Source organism: Rhopilema esculentum, chromosome 9, assembly GCF_057945365.1.
Source record: "Rhopilema esculentum isolate cy_ngs chromosome 9, ASM5794536v1, whole genome shotgun sequence".
Lineage (NCBI taxonomy): Eukaryota > Metazoa > Cnidaria > Scyphozoa > Rhizostomeae > Rhizostomatidae > Rhopilema > Rhopilema esculentum.
Window position 1 is genome coordinate 5,648,535 of NC_142823.1, and position 17,121 is coordinate 5,665,655.

General features: G+C 36.8%; 1 protein-coding gene across 4 annotated transcripts; it reads right to left on the bottom strand.

Moving 5' to 3' along the window:
* Positions 1–465: 465 nt before the first annotated feature.
* On the bottom strand, positions 466–16,877 carry LOC135688760 (uncharacterized). 4 transcript variants are annotated; one of them, XM_089110163.1, is made up of 12 exons: positions 15,666–16,742; positions 14,904–15,627; positions 14,163–14,224; positions 13,696–13,977; positions 12,294–12,317; positions 11,468–11,512; positions 8,617–8,744; positions 7,197–7,314; positions 5,761–5,931; positions 5,029–5,142; positions 4,121–4,172; positions 466–2,848 (listed from the first exon to the last, which is right to left on the bottom strand). In XM_089110163.1, the coding sequence occupies exons 4-12, from the start codon at positions 13,975–13,977 to the stop codon at positions 2,550–2,552; spliced, it is 1,233 nt and encodes a 410-aa protein (XP_088966289.1). In that variant the 5' UTR covers positions 14,163–14,224; positions 14,904–15,627; positions 15,666–16,742; the 3' UTR covers positions 466–2,549. The 4 variants fall into 4 exon arrangements, with proteins under 4 accessions (XP_088966289.1, XP_065061819.2, XP_065061818.2 ...); XM_065205747.2 differs by lacking the exons at positions 14,904–15,627; positions 15,666–16,742 and adding an exon at positions 16,833–16,863; XM_065205746.2 differs by lacking the exon at positions 14,163–14,224 and having other exon boundaries at positions 15,666–16,743.
* Positions 16,878–17,121: the final 244 nt, after the last annotated feature.

Here is a 17,121-nt window from a genome sequence, read left to right on the forward strand (position 1 = left end):
CAGACTCCGTACAGCCCAAAAAGATGGAGTTTAACTTGAACAAAAGACATTTTAGGGAATATTCTTGACTACAATCCAAGAATTGCTCTAAGGCACCCTTGCTCTCGTGGAAGATAGCAGGAGATCACAGGAAATCAAAGGTGAAGTAGGAGGTAGGCAGATTGAGAAAAAAGGGGATTCCTTGCCGCTGTTGACTCCCTAGTCTGCAGAGAGAACGGTAGAGCACAGTGTCACTTTAATCAAGCAATTGCTACTAAACTTGTTGAATATGATTACCCAGTTTATTAAATGCCACTTTTCAATGCTTACAATCGCTTCATATAAATTGAAATGTAAATGGAGATCAAAATTTTGTCTCCAAACTTTGCCTGCCGCTCTTTAGAAACAAAGAAAATGTTCCCATTCCCTCAGATTGTAAAAAACCCAGTAGAAATATCGAAATATATTGAAATAATGAAATTTAGCTACATCAATCAATCATATATTACAAACGAAATTTCATACTAGTACAAAAGTATTCCAAAAAATATTCCATAACTTATTCGATAATATAAACAACTTGATAAAGATCTATACAAATCTATACAAAGCTTGAAAACATTAAAGGTGTCAGACGTGATTGGAAAACAAAATCAAGCAAAGGAAATTTCCATTGGAAAATGCCCAAAAGGCCTTGACAACATCTAGCTCTGAAATGGCTTTAAAAAATTGGTTCTCAGAAAAAACTAAAAAGGGCGTGGTTTGGGCGTGGTATTCTTCAAAGTCATTGACAGTGCAACTACAATGTTCTTTTGGGCTCTGTCATAAAAACTGGGTGTTATCCACTCTTCATGCTGCAATCAGCGACTAAAAATATCTGATAGCTTAAAATCTGCCTTTGAAAGCAATCAACAGACACTAAAGGGACTTAAAGGCACTGACTAAAGGGACTTAAAGGCACTGACTTAAGGGACTTAAAGGCACTGACTAAAGGGACTTGAAGGTACTGACTAAAGGGACTTGAAGGCACTGACTAAAGAGACTCATAGGGACTTAAAGGTCCCCGCGCATTTCGCTGGTCATTTAAATTTCCCATTGGTTGGACCGTATCCAATCGGCTGACTCGCAATGTTTTCTCGATCATAAATGCGCTGCAAAGCCTTTTAGCCGTCTTTCACTTAAAAATTGACCAATCAGTGAATGTTAAACTCACACGCTTATTGATTGGCTAATAATGATTGACAGATGAATTTAAGCCACTTTTATATCTGTCAATTGTCTTTGATATTAAGAACACGATGAAATATATCAAAGTAGGCAGCCTACAATAATTTCTCTAGAAGGAAAAATTTCTTCGGAAAAGGGTCCACTGTCAAAGAAAATTTAAAAAAATTAGTATTAAAAAGTGAAAAGGAAAAGTCCTCGATACGAGGCAACAACGTGTCCAAATTTATTCTTGAAAAATGTCTTTTTCGTTATATGCTTCATCGTTACATTTTGCATTGCTACATCTTTTAAATGGACCGCAGATTTCTTGATGTCATTGCCATTGAATATAACGGTATTATTTTAAAATACGTAAGCCATAAAAATTGGACACTGTAATAGATCTCTCCGCATAACAAGCTACTGGCGTTGATCTCTCCATTGTGATCTCTCCATGTCCCGGCGAACTTAACGGCTACCTGTTCCGGTCACATCTTTCAAGGGAACAGAGGCACGTGAATTCATAAATTTTCCGGGCTACCGCTCGCAGCTTTCCTTCTTACAATGCTTACAATATTATTTTAAAATACGTAAGCCATAAAAATTGGACACTGTAATAGATCTCTCCGCATAACAAGCTACTGGCGTTGATCTCTCCATTGTGATCTCTCCATGTCCCGGCGAACTTAACGGCTACCTGTTCCGGTCACATCTTTCAAGGGAACAGAGGCACGTGAATTCATAAATTTTCCGGGCTACCGCTCGCAGCTTTCCTTCTTACAATGCTTACAATATTATTCTAAAATACGTAAGCCATAAAAATTGGACACTGTAATAGATCTCTCCGCATAACAAGCTACTGGCGTTGATCTCTCCATTGTGATCTCTCCATGTCCCGGCGAACTTAACGGCTACCTGTTCCGGTCACATCTTTCAAGGGAACAGAGGCACGTGAATTCATAAATTTTCCGGGCTACCGCTCGCAGCTTTTATCTTACAATGCTTACAATATTATTTTAAAATACGTAAGCCATAAAAATTGGACACTGTAATAGATCTCTCCGCATAACAAGCTACTGGCGTTGATCTCTCCATTGTGATCTCTCCATGTCCCGGCGAACTTGACGGCTACCTGTTCCAGTCACATGTTTCAAGGGAACAGAGGCACGTGAATTCATAAATTTTCCGGTTTACCTTTCCTTCTTACAATGCTGTTAATAATGCAATCCCTCCGTTTTCTTTGTACAATCCTACATTACTGAAACGCCAAAATAATTGAAAGGCCTCAACTAGAAGTTCGAACTAATTTGATATCTTAACTTAGACATACAACAAAATCTTCCGATTCATATGCACATACTTTTCTATGGAAGCTCAAGAATCAATGAATTGATCAAACCATTCCCATCGTCTCCACTATCAGAGCTGTACTCTTCAACTGGTTCAACTCCAAGGTTTTCGTTTCCGTCACGTGATGTTAGCCTTTGGTTGTTATGCCGCCGCCTGCGCATACTTTCTCGCTGCCTCGATATTAAGTCACTAGAGCGATAATGCAATCTTAGAACAGTCTCGTATACAAAAACCATACCTCGTACAGTATAGTGCCCAGCTATGCGAATGAATGTGCTCGTGAAAACGCAGATCCCGCCAATATACGCGAAAGCTACAAGAAAAATTATTGATATAAGATAAAAAAGACGTACTTCATAATGTGTTTACAAAAAAGGCCTAAGTGGCGGGAATTGAGCTTTCAAAACAGTGAGGCAAGTGCAGCGAATTTTCCGAGTCGGTGGTTTGAGCGGTGACTTTCTTTTGTGTTTCTTAGGTCAAAATATCCCATTCTTGTCTGGCTTTTTAGTTGGAGATTCCAAGAATGAAAGGGTCTCAGAAAGGCCTTATATGGTCGCTGAAATCCCATAACAAAAAGCATTGCTAGTAATCATATTTCTGCAGTCGTTCTCAAAACATTTTTGCTATACTAACTAGCATGAACTAAAATTAAGGTCAAGTCCAACGGGGAGGTGTAGACAGAAGAATGCTTTACCAGCGCTTTAAAGACCATGACATTGAATTGATGAGAAACTTTGCAAATATATATATATACTTTGCATAAGATATTTCATGCGAGCACAGTGCAATTCTTACAAAAAAGTTGATAATGTTCCATTTACATTAGGATGTTAATTTTCAACAGTTGTCTAACGTTCGCAATCGATGACTCTGTTTGATGATTCAGTTTTTCTTCGATATCGGGTTTAGAAGGGCCAGGGAAGCAGTTTTTCAGGAAATCTTGGTAGCACAATGCAGTTTCTTAGATGGGCCTCGACTATATGGGGGCTCAAGCCCCCTTAAAAGTTTCTTAATGGGAAAGGATTCAGACATCCCAATCAGCTTTTTGAAAGAGAAAAAAATTTCAGGGAACAATGTCCACGACTTAAAAACGACAATTCAAAAAGGGTGATTTTAGGGGTCGTGATTTTAGGGCATAGCACGATCTTTTCGACGCGTTTATTCCTCAATTGTTGAGTTTGAAATGCATAGTGAATACCTTGCTAATGATATGAAACCCTTTTCCATAATATTCCCATTTCATATTTTCAGACACCTTTAGGAAAAAAATAAAATTCGGTGCCTAGGGCTGCTTACATTGCTAAAATGCCTGCCAAAAGTCTGGGAACTCCAACAATAGCACTTTTGTGGTTCGCATTTTAATGGATTATTCTCTGGATTATGCAATGCACTATTGAAAAGGAACCAGCATTTAAGAAATTCCGACATTGACTTTGGGGAAGGGGTGAATTGATAATAGATATAGAACTGACAAAAAATGCTTTGGTGTTCCATGTACGTTTGGCAAGCATTGTACCTTAGATTTGGCAAAAAACTATACCTAAGAAACAAACTAGAACTAATATCAAAACATGTGCAAACTTACTCAGTAGGAATCCGTAGACACTCATATTAAAATTGAAGACACAGAAAGAACCCTACAAGTGAGGAGGAAAGAATTGTTAGTAAAACATTTATAATGTCAACTTAGAAAACAGCAGCAAAAGAATATAGTTGTAGTTTTTTAAACCCCAGCATTTAGATGTCAAAGAAAATGAACGTACTTATATCTTGAAAGCTGCATCCAAAGAAGTATGGAATGCAATGACTTGTTACAGAAAAGAGTTTCATATAAATATTTGCTTATCGATAGAAGTAGTGGCTTTTCCGGGAAAATGTCCATTTATTCTGGGAAGCTGTTCCGACGAAAGGACATTTTGATCGATTCAAAATATTTGCTGCAAAGTACATTTTTGAGGTGGAGCTTGAGAAATGGGTGTTTTCTAGGATTTCAAATTGAATTTTGAGAGTTAATTTAACAGATAGTGTTCAGTCTAAGTGGTTAAATATTTGCGATTCGCTTACATACTGTAATTAGATCTTAATATCGAAAAATTATGAAGTCCCCTATTGAAATGTCTCCTTTCAACAACAGATAGTAAATAAAAGGAGTTTAAGATATGCAAAGCAAAAGGGAAGATGGACATCAAGTGTAGGGATCTTTGAAACCAGGAAACACGGAACTGGAATGTGTATAACACGAATACATGGAAAGGAGGAATAGAGAGAATAATAAATAGGGTGATAATTTGCAGAACTGGAATGTTAAGCTGTATGCAGGAGCGACGAAAGACAGGAGCGACGAAAGACAGGAATGACCGAAGATCAGTGAAAAATGATTTCAACATGAAAAATTGTAAATAAATGGGGGTAAAATATCGCCCCAGTATATAGGACTTCACTAGAGTGAATGTCAATATAAGGGATAGAGAACGGGAACAAGACAAAGCACACCTGGTCAGCGGAGTCCGGGAAGTTCTGGGAGCACGTGAAAATATGATGCCTTTTTTGATGTGCACAGTGGCGCAATGCCGATGCGGTGAAATTATGACAAGGGTAACATTCAACCTTAAAAGAAACAAAAAAAGTCTAATATTAACAAGAAATTTTGTGCACTGCAACATTAATCTGTGCAGAAGGGCGAATTTTGCTGGGTAAAATCATATTGAGTATTAGCCCGCCAAAGAATAAAACTGTTCAATGATGATAGGTGTAGGCCCGTTTCATGCGTTTAACCGTGACGGGAAGAAAATAAGTTCGATATGGTACAACATGGGGTACATCTTGGTTTAATACGGCCGTGGTAGAACTCGCGTCGTTCTTTGCAGAACCTAACTAACGCAAACGTAACACAACAACTGCAGACCCCAGTCTAGTATAAAAAATGGTTGACGACAGTGTCTTTTTATTTCATTTACTGCGATTGAATTTTCCCATTTTCTTGTCGGTTTTACCCAGAGATACGCATGTATTAGTAAGGTTTTACATGGAGTGGCACAATTTTGTCCTTTTAAGTCGAACTAAGCCGTGCTCCAAATGGTTCCATTGAGTCGTGTTGTTTCGAATCAATTTCAAAATAGAAAAATATAAGGGCGTGCGGTGCGGAACAAGCTAGATATAACTTGGCTCGACACAGCACTCAAAACAAACTGTCAATTACAACGCCTTAAAATAAAATTTACCAACCTCGGTCGTTGTGCTGCATAATTGAAGAATCTCTTCTCTTGATGTAAACAATGCCCAAGAGGCATACATCTTTATGAACCATACAATCATTGACATAAACATCACCAGGTATATGGCAAAGAAGTTCCAACACGTGTGGAATTTCGAGTTTGGTTGGATACGTAAACTGGACTGCAGTAAGGACAGAAAAAGGACACGAGTTCATTTCTGCTCTAGCAAGAGTGCTCGTAACAGTGGTGGAAATTTTTATACGGAAAGCGCAGTTAACGTTTATGTATGAGTGGTCTTTTCTTTTTAATTCCTATTTACAAATACCTGATTTTAAAGGTAAATAATCTGAGTCAAGCCGAACTGGACAACAGTTACAAGCCCCCTTAATTCAAACCTCCCGAAATTTTCACCACGGGCTCGTAACAAAAAATCACTACGGTAAAAACAAATAAACATGGAACCATATGTTTAGTAAAGTAACCTCGAAGTTGGGCTATTAACTGAATTAACATTACATTTTAAAGGCTTTTGTAAATTTTCAACAACTAAAATGACATAAATAAGGAACCAATCTCGATATTTCGTTTTTGATCACTGGTATTTTGAGCCAATGATTGGACTCAATATTGAATGCGATAAAATATGTAAATCACATGACAGGGACAGGATAAAGTTTCATCATTTACAGGGAAGTGAAGACTAGCATAGGTGTAAAGACTAGCAATGACTCTCGCTCAATCAGACTTTAAGTTGATAAGGCGAGGTTTAGTAAAACTAGAACCAGAGAACTGAAAGTACAAAATTATGATATAATCATAGAGGGGGGCTGCTAACAAAGGCTGCCACTGCTCTGAAATAATGACTAGTTATTTTTGGTTTACCTCTGACGATGAATTGATAAACATTGACTTTAAATCGCTCAGAAATGGAACTGAGATATTGACCCTGTTATCGTATCCAATTTCAAAATTGGAAACCCAGAATTAAGATAAATACCCCTAAACCATTAATAAGGGGCGGGATAGAGATAGGATTGTAACCGCCTACCCGGCATGCATTGAGGCGTTTGTCTACACGCATGCGTAGGAACATGAGGGCTGCAGCCCAACTAATTAGGCAACACTAACTGCATTTCAGGCTCCCCCCCCCCCTCCCAGGCAGTTCCATCTCAATGATACAATATCCTTTTGGCAAGATCCAAACTAAGCCTAGCCTGATAACCAGCGCATTATTCTAAAGTAAAATAAAATTGGATAGAGAGGCCAAACTAAACCCCTCTAAACGCTGTACATCTGCTACAGTCAAATATTTTCATCTGTGTGCAGGATTGTATGAAAGATCTGATTACCACCATCTACGTATTACTTTAAAAACCAAAGAATCTCAAATAATTTACTCTTTCCTTTGTCATATTTGTTTCACCAAACATTTTAATCCAAACTGACCTTGAATTTAAACGGCAACTTCTTCCTTGAGTAGAAGATCACCATGAAAACAACAGTGCCCGATAACGATATAGTGGACACTTGCAGCTGGAGGCCTTTCATTCTTTTGCTGTAGTAACTGGCAATACAAGGAGCAAATAGCCGATAAAAATATCTTGGTAAAATGGGGAAATAGCAATTCGAATTTATTTGGGTTTACTTGGGATATCTTGAGTTTACATGGGCAAACTGAAGATATGCTTGAGTTTAAATGGGTTAAATTGGAATATGTTCGAGTTTACATGGGTTTACTTGAATATGATTTAGTTTACTAAGGTTTACTTAGTATATACATGTTTAGAATGGTTCACTTGGGGTACTTTAGTTTGCTTGAGACATATTCGAACTTTTTGGGTTTAGTTGAGATATTCTTAGGTTCAAATTGCACACATATAAATTTGCTTGGGTTTACTTCGCATATTTATGAGTTGAATCGCGTCTTTCTTTGGGGCCTACTTGAGCTTGGAAACAGAAATAGATAGCAAGGCAACTTAATAACCTTTCTTGTGGGAATGATAAAGCTGCAGTTTAAAGGCATCGACAGATTTAGAAGTGGCGTAGGCCCCTCTTTCAATCAATATTAGCCAATCAATGTGCGTGTGTATGTAATCACAATCATTGATTGGTCAATTTATGATTGAAAGATGGCCTAATCCCCTTGTCTGTCAATTTCCTATTGATTTTCACAAGTAGGAACGACTTTCCTTCGCCTTTTATTGTCTCCTCCGCAGCTTAGATATGCCCTCGCAGTAGGAAGAATGCCTTACGAAATTAACAAAAAATTGACTTTAGGAAAGTCTATCCCTAAACAAAGATGCATTTTCTTAAAGATGCAGTCAGGTGTGGAATAACCAACAATGTAGAAATCTTTGACAGACAAATAAAAAATCTTCAATCCCATGCTGCAGCAAATTATGCAACCAGCATAGACCAACTCCTTTATATACTATTTAGAGATACTGTATGCTCAGTTTGGTTTACATTCTTACTTCGTGTTATTAGTTAATATTCAGTTCTGCCAGTTGATATCAATTATCTGATTTTGCTTACTTTTGATTAAGCTAGTTCTTTTATCTTCTAATATAAATTTTCTTCGGAAATGGCATCGAAATTCAAAGATCCAACAGGCAATAGAATAGAGAAGTAGAAGAGTTGGGTTCCAGTAGAAGAGAAAATCAGAAAAGAGCCCTGTGTACTTAAAAGGCTGTTTACATTAACTTTAGTAAACCGCTGAATTTGGTATTATAGCCGTTTAGAGTTTCATTGCCATTGTGGCCTAACTGCCTTTGACCACACTTATGAAACAATATTTTTGATCCTGTCTCAACAGAATAAAGGAGATTCTGAATTGTTTAATCAGAACAGAAATTTAAGAAGATACCTCCACGCGAACTGTTCAAGTCCTGCAAAATTGACCACCCAGAAGCTAACCAATGTCAACAAGAGGCTGAATGTCATTATCCAAGAGAGACCTTTGAATTTCAGCCAAAAACAGACAAGCTGATACATCTGAAAAGAAACAAATTGAAATTAAATTGAGAAACAAGTTGTCTATTTTAGGTATTCATATCTCTCAATAGTCTATTCTTAAGCTTATATGGGGCCCCATAATTTTTCGCAGCTTTTTGGGAATCATTTGCTGTTAGTCTATAAATTGCCAATGCCCCCCCCCCCCTCCACCCAATGTGCAATTTACGTCGGAGCCCGTGGAATAAGTTTAGGTAAACGCAATTCTTGGAAAATTTAATGAGGTACAGGGAAACTCCTGTAGTTAAGTACTGAGCAGATCACACTGTTGGTGAAGAGCCTCGTTGCAACAAACCACATCAACTACCTGTTTTTGACAAAAAGTAAAGGATACAGTACACAAACTACCTGGAAACGGTCGAAATTTATAGGGTACTATGTAATCAACAATGTGAAAAAGAAATAAACAAAAAACCTGTTAAGTAGTGTAAGGTATCTATTTAAGATCTTTGCTAGTACGAAGTAGAACATAAAAAAGCCGGCAAAATACTGCAAAACAACATTATTGAGCCAGCAGTTGCCTGATGGTCATATCAAGCGTTGGAGTAGCAACTTGAAACCGTCCTGTGCTTCTCATCAAACCGGCAAAACATATAACTAAAACTAGGTAAACTAATTACGAATACAGAGTAAACAGACAAAAAGTAGATGCTAATGTATAGGAGTGTGCAGCAATGGAATATTTAAAATCGTTCTGAAGCATGAATGACTTTGAGCGTTGTTTCAGGCAAATATTCAGGGGCTTAGCAAAAAATACGCGAATGCAATACACCTATGACGTATTGCTGGGGTAGGTCTTTTTCACCATGTTATGATTATCACTTAATTGCTTTCAAGGTTGTTCTTCCTCCTTTCTATACTTACAGGCATAGGTGTACGGGGTGAGTTCAGGTAGGGGGGGGCTGAAGTTTTTCTGCCCGAAAAATAATAACGCCCAAATATTTACGGAGCATACTCTAACACATATGAGCTTCCAACTTGTTAGTCAAGAAATGATTAAAATGAAACAAAAAATGTTAACTAATAACCATTCTTAAAACTTTACACATTTTCATTAAAAAAAGCGAATCTCTTCCACGACCGCGACCAAATATATCGATTATTTTATCGACATCTTTTCGTGAATATGATTTGCATCATTTTCAGCAATTCGCGCAGCTTTTTTTTATATGCCAATTCTTGTGATTATTGAACAGCTTGTTTCATTTCATAAATTCAGAAACTCATAAATTCAATTTGGTAGAAGAAGAAAACCTTTTTGATGATTTCTGTCGAAGGGTTGGCATTCACGCTTGCATCACACTTGCATTCCCTTATCACGGCCAGTGGCGCAACGCAGTTTAGGGCACCTTGATTCAGAGTTTTTCAACCGTTTTTCTATTTTTAGACCAATTAAGTGAAATTGGAGAATTTTTCACGGTGCGCTAAGCAATACCTCAAGGCACGCTTGTGTGTCGTGACATAGTGGTTGAAAACATTGCCTTAGTTTGATAACCAAGGGCCCCCGACGAAAATGGCCCAAGGTGCTTTTACGTCCATATCTTTAAAGCTTTGCTCAAGTTCAAATAACTTTTGAAAACTTTGAAAGTTCTTCAACTGAAGCTCTAAAATTCAGTTCCCCGTAGCTAACGAGAAAATAATTTTAATTTTTATCTCTTTTTTGTTTGGCATACTCTACACCATTTAATGACATCTTTTTGCTGTCCGTGAATAGAAGTCCCGTAGCAGTTTTTTGCTTAGGGCCCAAGATGCCTCCGTTACGCCAAAGCACATTTCATTTCATTTCATTTTTTAATAATTATACAGGTTAAAGGTTCATACATATGTTTTTCAGCCTGACCTGTTTAAAAGATTAAAATAAGAGCTAATAACTATGTTATAATACTAGTAACAAAAGAAATTTACCAATCAAACCTGAAATATAACATGAAATGTGATAGTCACTATCACTAAATCGTGCATAGATCTCTTTCAAAGCTTTATCCATTACATTGTAGAAACAATTAAACAGAGCATTGCTTTCTAGCTGGGTTTTGGGATCTTTATCCTTGCAAAGAAAATAAGTGTCCTGTCCACTGCCTTCACTGACTCCCACTGGCAAGCCCAGTCCGTTGCGCTTTGTCCCTATTACCTATATGACGGTTCACGTTCTCTTGAAATTACATGTCTTTTTGTGTTGGCCTCAATACTTCGTAAGCAAGAGATAAACACGATAAACACGTCTGTTTGGGAGATTGCTTAATATAAGAATACAATCAAATCATGTGCGCAGGCACATGACGTCATACGGTAATAATAATAATAATAACTACTACAAACACCAGGTCCAATTCTCCTTGACTCATTTTCTGCAAGATTCAACTAACATCTAAGGCAGTGGACATAGATGCTCAGCGGAAAACAGCCACTCATTTTAGACTGCCGAAGCATTTGCCAACAAGTTTCTACGTACGCTTTTAAGCCCAATTTTTACAATAGCTGAAGGCTGATTTTTGTAAAATTTAGCAAAGACTTCCTTTCGGACACCATTCAGTGCAAAGCTGGCCCAATCTGATATTTGTTCGTGCTGACGAAAGTAAGATGTTTCATCAATTACAAGAGCCCCCATTCTGAAGCCCCCAGCCCCCCGTCCCGTATGCCTATGCTTACACGTAAATTTGAACCATTATGGATAAAGAATAGAAACAAATCTGAAAGTGGCATACCACCAAGATCAACAGGATTGGAAGATCCATAATCCTTAGCAGCTCCTACAAAAACAAAGAGCTTTCTTCTTAATAATTTGTACAGGGGTACAAAGGTGAGTTGAGCGAGGGAAAATGGAGGCCCATACCCTTTGAAACACCTTTTTTCAAAGATAATTTTTGCCATTAGGGGGAGGGGGGGGTTGTCTGACCTCTCTCGCCTCCTACTCCCTACGGTACGGTATAAAGTATAGATAAACAGCAAAAGTTCGCAACAGGAACAAAAAAATTCAAAGATCGAGCAACTTGCATTACAGAAATATTTTAAAAAAGATAATATTGCTACAACGAGTTGCACTCTCGTTCTTTATTTAAATGGCACTGCTCGTCGACTTGCATTTCAGAAACCTAGCAGACAGACTATCAAGCAATTTTCCATCCCGCATTAGAATGCTTATTAAATGCTTAATTTTGATTTTCAATTAATAAAAATCAAATAAAACACGAGAGGAAGTAAAGAAGGAAGAAAGAAAATGAAAAAGAAGAAACCTTATTGTTAAAATCCAATCGTTCCAAAGATTTGTCAATAATAACTTCACTGGCTAAGATAATCTATCCCACGAGACTTTGGCGATAAAAACAAAAGCGAAACTTTAGTAGGCCAAGAAAAAGCTCTTCTAATACTTATATCAATAAATGATAGAATAAAACTACACCTAGATATTCATGAGGAAATTCAACAGCTACGATTCACACAAAGTGACAACGCCTATAACGTAAAAACAGGACAAAGGCATTTCGATTACTATTGCATAAATAAGTGAAAAATTTATGAAAAAATACTGACGGTTTCTGTAAATCTTGGATCATTCTGCAAAATAAAAATAAAATGAAACCAGAAGCTCATTGACAATTTCTAGGGTATTTTAATTAAAATAATCATTCAAAGTTTATAATTCAGTCAATTAAAGCTATTTTTGGTAAAGATTTGGAATGCTTGTAATTCCACTGCATTGCTGGTATTGCTACAAAAAGGCCAGAAAATCTTTGTGGTCTTAGTACACTTGACATGCCCTATTATGTTTTTAGCCTTTAGTCTTATGACATTTCCTATTTCAAGTAAAGTCCCTTTTTGGCTCTATTCTTTTTTGTTTTAACTTTCTATTTTAAAGATCTATCCAAAATCAGATGTCATATAATACTTGCGATGTTGCCAAAAGTAATCCAAACCAAATTTTCTGATTGATAAGATTCGTGTGACATGTGGTTTGAGACGGCCAATTGTAGTTTTAACTTCATGTTATGGCCGGAGGCAGAGGTGGTGCCAGAAATCTTCCGACAGAGGGGCTGGAGCTTCCGACAGGGGGGCTAAAATGACTAAAATAAGCAGTTTTCGTACGTTATTTTGTCAAATTTGCTCCGACAATAACCTAAAATTTCCTCCGATGGGGAGGGCTAGATACTTCCGACGGGGGGGCTCTAGCCCCCCTAGCCCTCCCCTGGCGCCACCACTGGCCTGAGGTACCCTGGCTTTTGCTCCTCGGGCATCATTCCCCATATTGTTGTATAGTAGTTCTTATTAGTATTGTAGCCAGTAATATGTATTGCAACTTTTTAGTGAAATATGTAAAAAACACGACATGTATTTTAGAGCTGACTGTTTAAGAACAACACATGTCTCACTATCCTTGCACAGTAGTCATATCATGACTCCAATGCAGTGAAGTCTAGAAGTTTAAAGACTGGCAAACGTTAAACTCATTTTATTTAAATTCCTACTTATTCCACAACATATTTACAAAGATTGGTTACTACAAATTTTTTGGTCTTGCAATCTTAATCTTTTATCATCATACTTAGCTTTACACATTAATGTTTTATTTAAAATACTCCAAGTTCCTTTTCCCATGAGAATCGGGGGTTTTGAGAGGTCCCACAAATGGAATGGCCTAGAGTGAAAAACTATACGTGCAAAACTTTGCTTATAAATGTATGTCTTTCATTGTTCCACCTAATTATTTCATTGTTTTTATTCTACTACTGACTAATCCCTTCACATTATCAAATACATGATACTCACACCAAATGTGTTACCCACTGTAGGTCACTCAATGTGTGCTTTCAGGCAAAGTTATGACCAATGGTCATCTACCAAACTCCTTGACTGAACCAATTTCCAAAAACCCTTCATATATAAAAAATTAATAATAATAAATCAAATGATCTAAAATAGAGAAAAAATAATTCACCTTAAATAATCTTGGAAGTAAATCAGTTCTTTTCTTGGCATCACCATATGCATCAAAATAAGGAGGATGATTCACAAACTCAACTAGACCTGCCCAGAGGAAGAACATCGAGATGCCAAAATGCAGGACTTGCAATGCCAGTGTCAATTTTCTTCCACAGAAGCACTTACTTCCAAGCCTTCTGAATGTTTCACTAAATGATCTTTTAGCACCATCATCATTATTATCATCATGATCTGTTAGGGGTTCTCTTAGTGCTAAGTCACTCATCATTGCACTCATCTAAAAAACAAAATATTTGTTAAAGTTCAGGGCTTAAAGAATAGACATTTAGGAGAATGATTCTACTGACATTACATATGAGGCTTTAGATCCTATAGTAACAAGTACAACGTTGTATGGTAAAAACACTAAGAAAAGAAAACAGCAATACAAACTGGGGATAAAAAAATGGAAAAATACATAACCTATGCATTTTTCTTGCCCTAGTATACTTTTTGTCTGCCAACAGCAACTTCCGACCTGTCTTCTGAAACAAACATGAAGAGACTGGCATCCTGGAAAACCAAAGTCAAGGATATCCTGTGACTCAAGACCGAGGTTAGTTTATGATCCTTCCAGCATGAAAACTTTTCATACATGAAAACCTGTTTCAAACTTGCATTTTTAAGTTGAACTGACTCGCAAAACAATTTTTTGATATAATGCAGAAAAGGATGCAAGAAATCTTAATTTCAAGTTTTCAGTTAATCATTATTGTCTATTTTGACGCAATTCCACTTTAAATGTCAAGAAATTGACCAGTGCACTTGATGTCACAAACACCACGTCTTTATTCTTTGAATGTAATCATATACAAACTGGACAGTTCAGTTCATCTTGTTCAGTTACTATTCAAGGAGATCTATGTAGCCCTTGATCCAAAATATATGAAAATTCCAGGCTAATGAAATGTACGAATGAAGGATATGTGCTGGCTGGAACTGCGTTATGTTAGGAGGCAATTTAAGTTTGGCAGGATTTGCTATTTGAAGAAAATTCTAAACTCAATCATGAGTACAAATATTAGAATTTTTTCATTTTATCATGAATCCAGTAATTTTTTTTTCGAATAAATCCAAAATAATATTACTAAAATATTAATACATCATTTCTACATCCAAATAAATTATGAACATTGTTTTGAATTTGCAAACTCATTGGCTCACCCGAGTTACAGGGGTGCAGTGGCTTGGGGGTTGAAATTTCTACGAAGTTGTTTTCCTGCAAATAATAACTCAATTGTAACAGGTTCTTAGTCCTTGAAAATCTTTCATGCTATTGAATAAAGACTATGCCAAAAAAGTGTGACTTAAATTCGAAATCTTTACAATATGTATTGAAGTTAATCAGGATCAAAGACAGAGATACAACTTATTGTTAAGGGGGGAGGGGGCAGCCTTAATAAATTAGTGTAACAGCAGCCGTATTTTACAAAAAGAAAGTATTTTACTTGGGTTTCCAGAAAAAAAAATTCTGCCAGTTTATTTATCGCTACCTTTATTTGATATGTTGGGCAGCCATACACTGGATCCTGCAAGACGGAGGCAGGGCCTCAAATGCATTGAATAACATGATATTCTTACCAGTCCTTTTATGAAAGGTTTGCAAAGAAGTTATAATCTATTTTCCAATCAGGTTGTCAAAATGTAGCCACAACCTACTGAATCTATATAGCAATGCTCTTCCGCAAAATCATAAGTACTGCCTTCCAGACTGTCGTGCTGCTCAAGTGGTTTAAATATGGTGTTTGTGACATCACAATTATGCAGCAGGCTTGAGCAAACTTGTCAGTGCTCGGAACATGTTGGGTGACTAACTTTGATGATCAATACCTTAAAAACTATGTTGAATATTAAAAAATGATAGTGTCTCTCTTCATGGCAGAAGCACCTCTTCATGGCAGAAGCACCTCTTCATGGTAGAAGCACCTCTTCATGGCAGAAACTCCTCATTTTTGCAATGAAATTCGGGGTTTCTAAACTTTTGTAATCAGGTTCTTTAGATTAGCTTAAATACACTTCAGAATATTTTTTGCAGTCATTTTCTTGCAATTGTTTAAAATGTTTTAAAAATTTTTAGGCATGCTTCTGTTACATTTGATTAATTCCATTCTTAAAATAGAATTTCTTTATGAGGCTCTCTACACCTTGAGACACGTTGGGCAATTTGAACCATGTCCACCCCACACGTCCCTGCTTGAGATAATCCTTTAGGATAATCATGTCTTTGGCCTTTTTAAACATCATTTCTAAAATTATTCCTTTACTTGCAGAACCTTCAGGAGTTTGAATAAAAGCCACAAATGTTAGTGGTAGGTAAGAGTCATAGTTAACTCTTAATCAATTGAATTTCCCTGAGATGTGAAATTGATGTAAACAGGATATGTGCCAGGAAAATATGCACACACTCAAGAATCACTGGGAAATTCCGTGCATATTCAAATGTGCACACTCATAAAAAATGCAAACTTGTACTCTGCAGGTAATGTCTTGTGTACTCCCAAGACCTCGTTAAAAACTGCCATGAAGACCGCAATGGGCTGAAAGGGTGCTGTTGGTTGCAGCTTCTTGTAGCCTAAATATTATACGTTTTTTAGACCGGCATGTATGAGAGGCAAACAGCTCACTGGGTACTAAGTCATCATAGCTAAATGTGATGTAGCTGTTATTCTTCTTATGGCAGATAAAGCTGTTACCTCTTGTTACTTTCTTACTTTCTATACTACCTTATTACATTGGATTTACACTGTATATTGCCAGAACATAACTACAGTGTGCAGTCGATAGACTCTAAAAATACTTAATAGTTATTATAATAATGGTTTAAAATATGTGGCCTGCAATTTCATTGATCGATTGAGCTAGTGTAAAATTTCTTACTTTTAGCATCAATTTTGAACAAAAAGAGGCTATATTGACTATAATGGTCGGATTATACTTCAACTACCGAGTTCAAGAGATGCAAGTAAATAAAGTCCACTTCTAAAAGGGGCTAATATGGTAAAAAATAATGCAAATCAAATGCAAATTTTGCATTTTCAGATGAATACTGATGAATAACGTTAGGTTCTAAACAAATAAAGGCTTAACACTTACCAGCTCTGGATGGCTGTTTCAATTTGACCATCACTTGCTGCCAACCATACTGGCGCGGAGCCCCAGAAAATACCGGAGCCATAGAATACCGGAATCCCAGAAAATAGCGGAATTTTTTTCTACATTATTTTTTATTATTTTGATCTTGGAATTGGTATAAATTATCAGTTGTACTATTAGTTCAACGTGTTTTCGTTCTTTTCAAGAATAAAAATTGATCAAATCGCTTTGAGAATCAAAACTAGGATCAAAGGAAAATATGTCAACATGAAATAAAACTTCATATGCA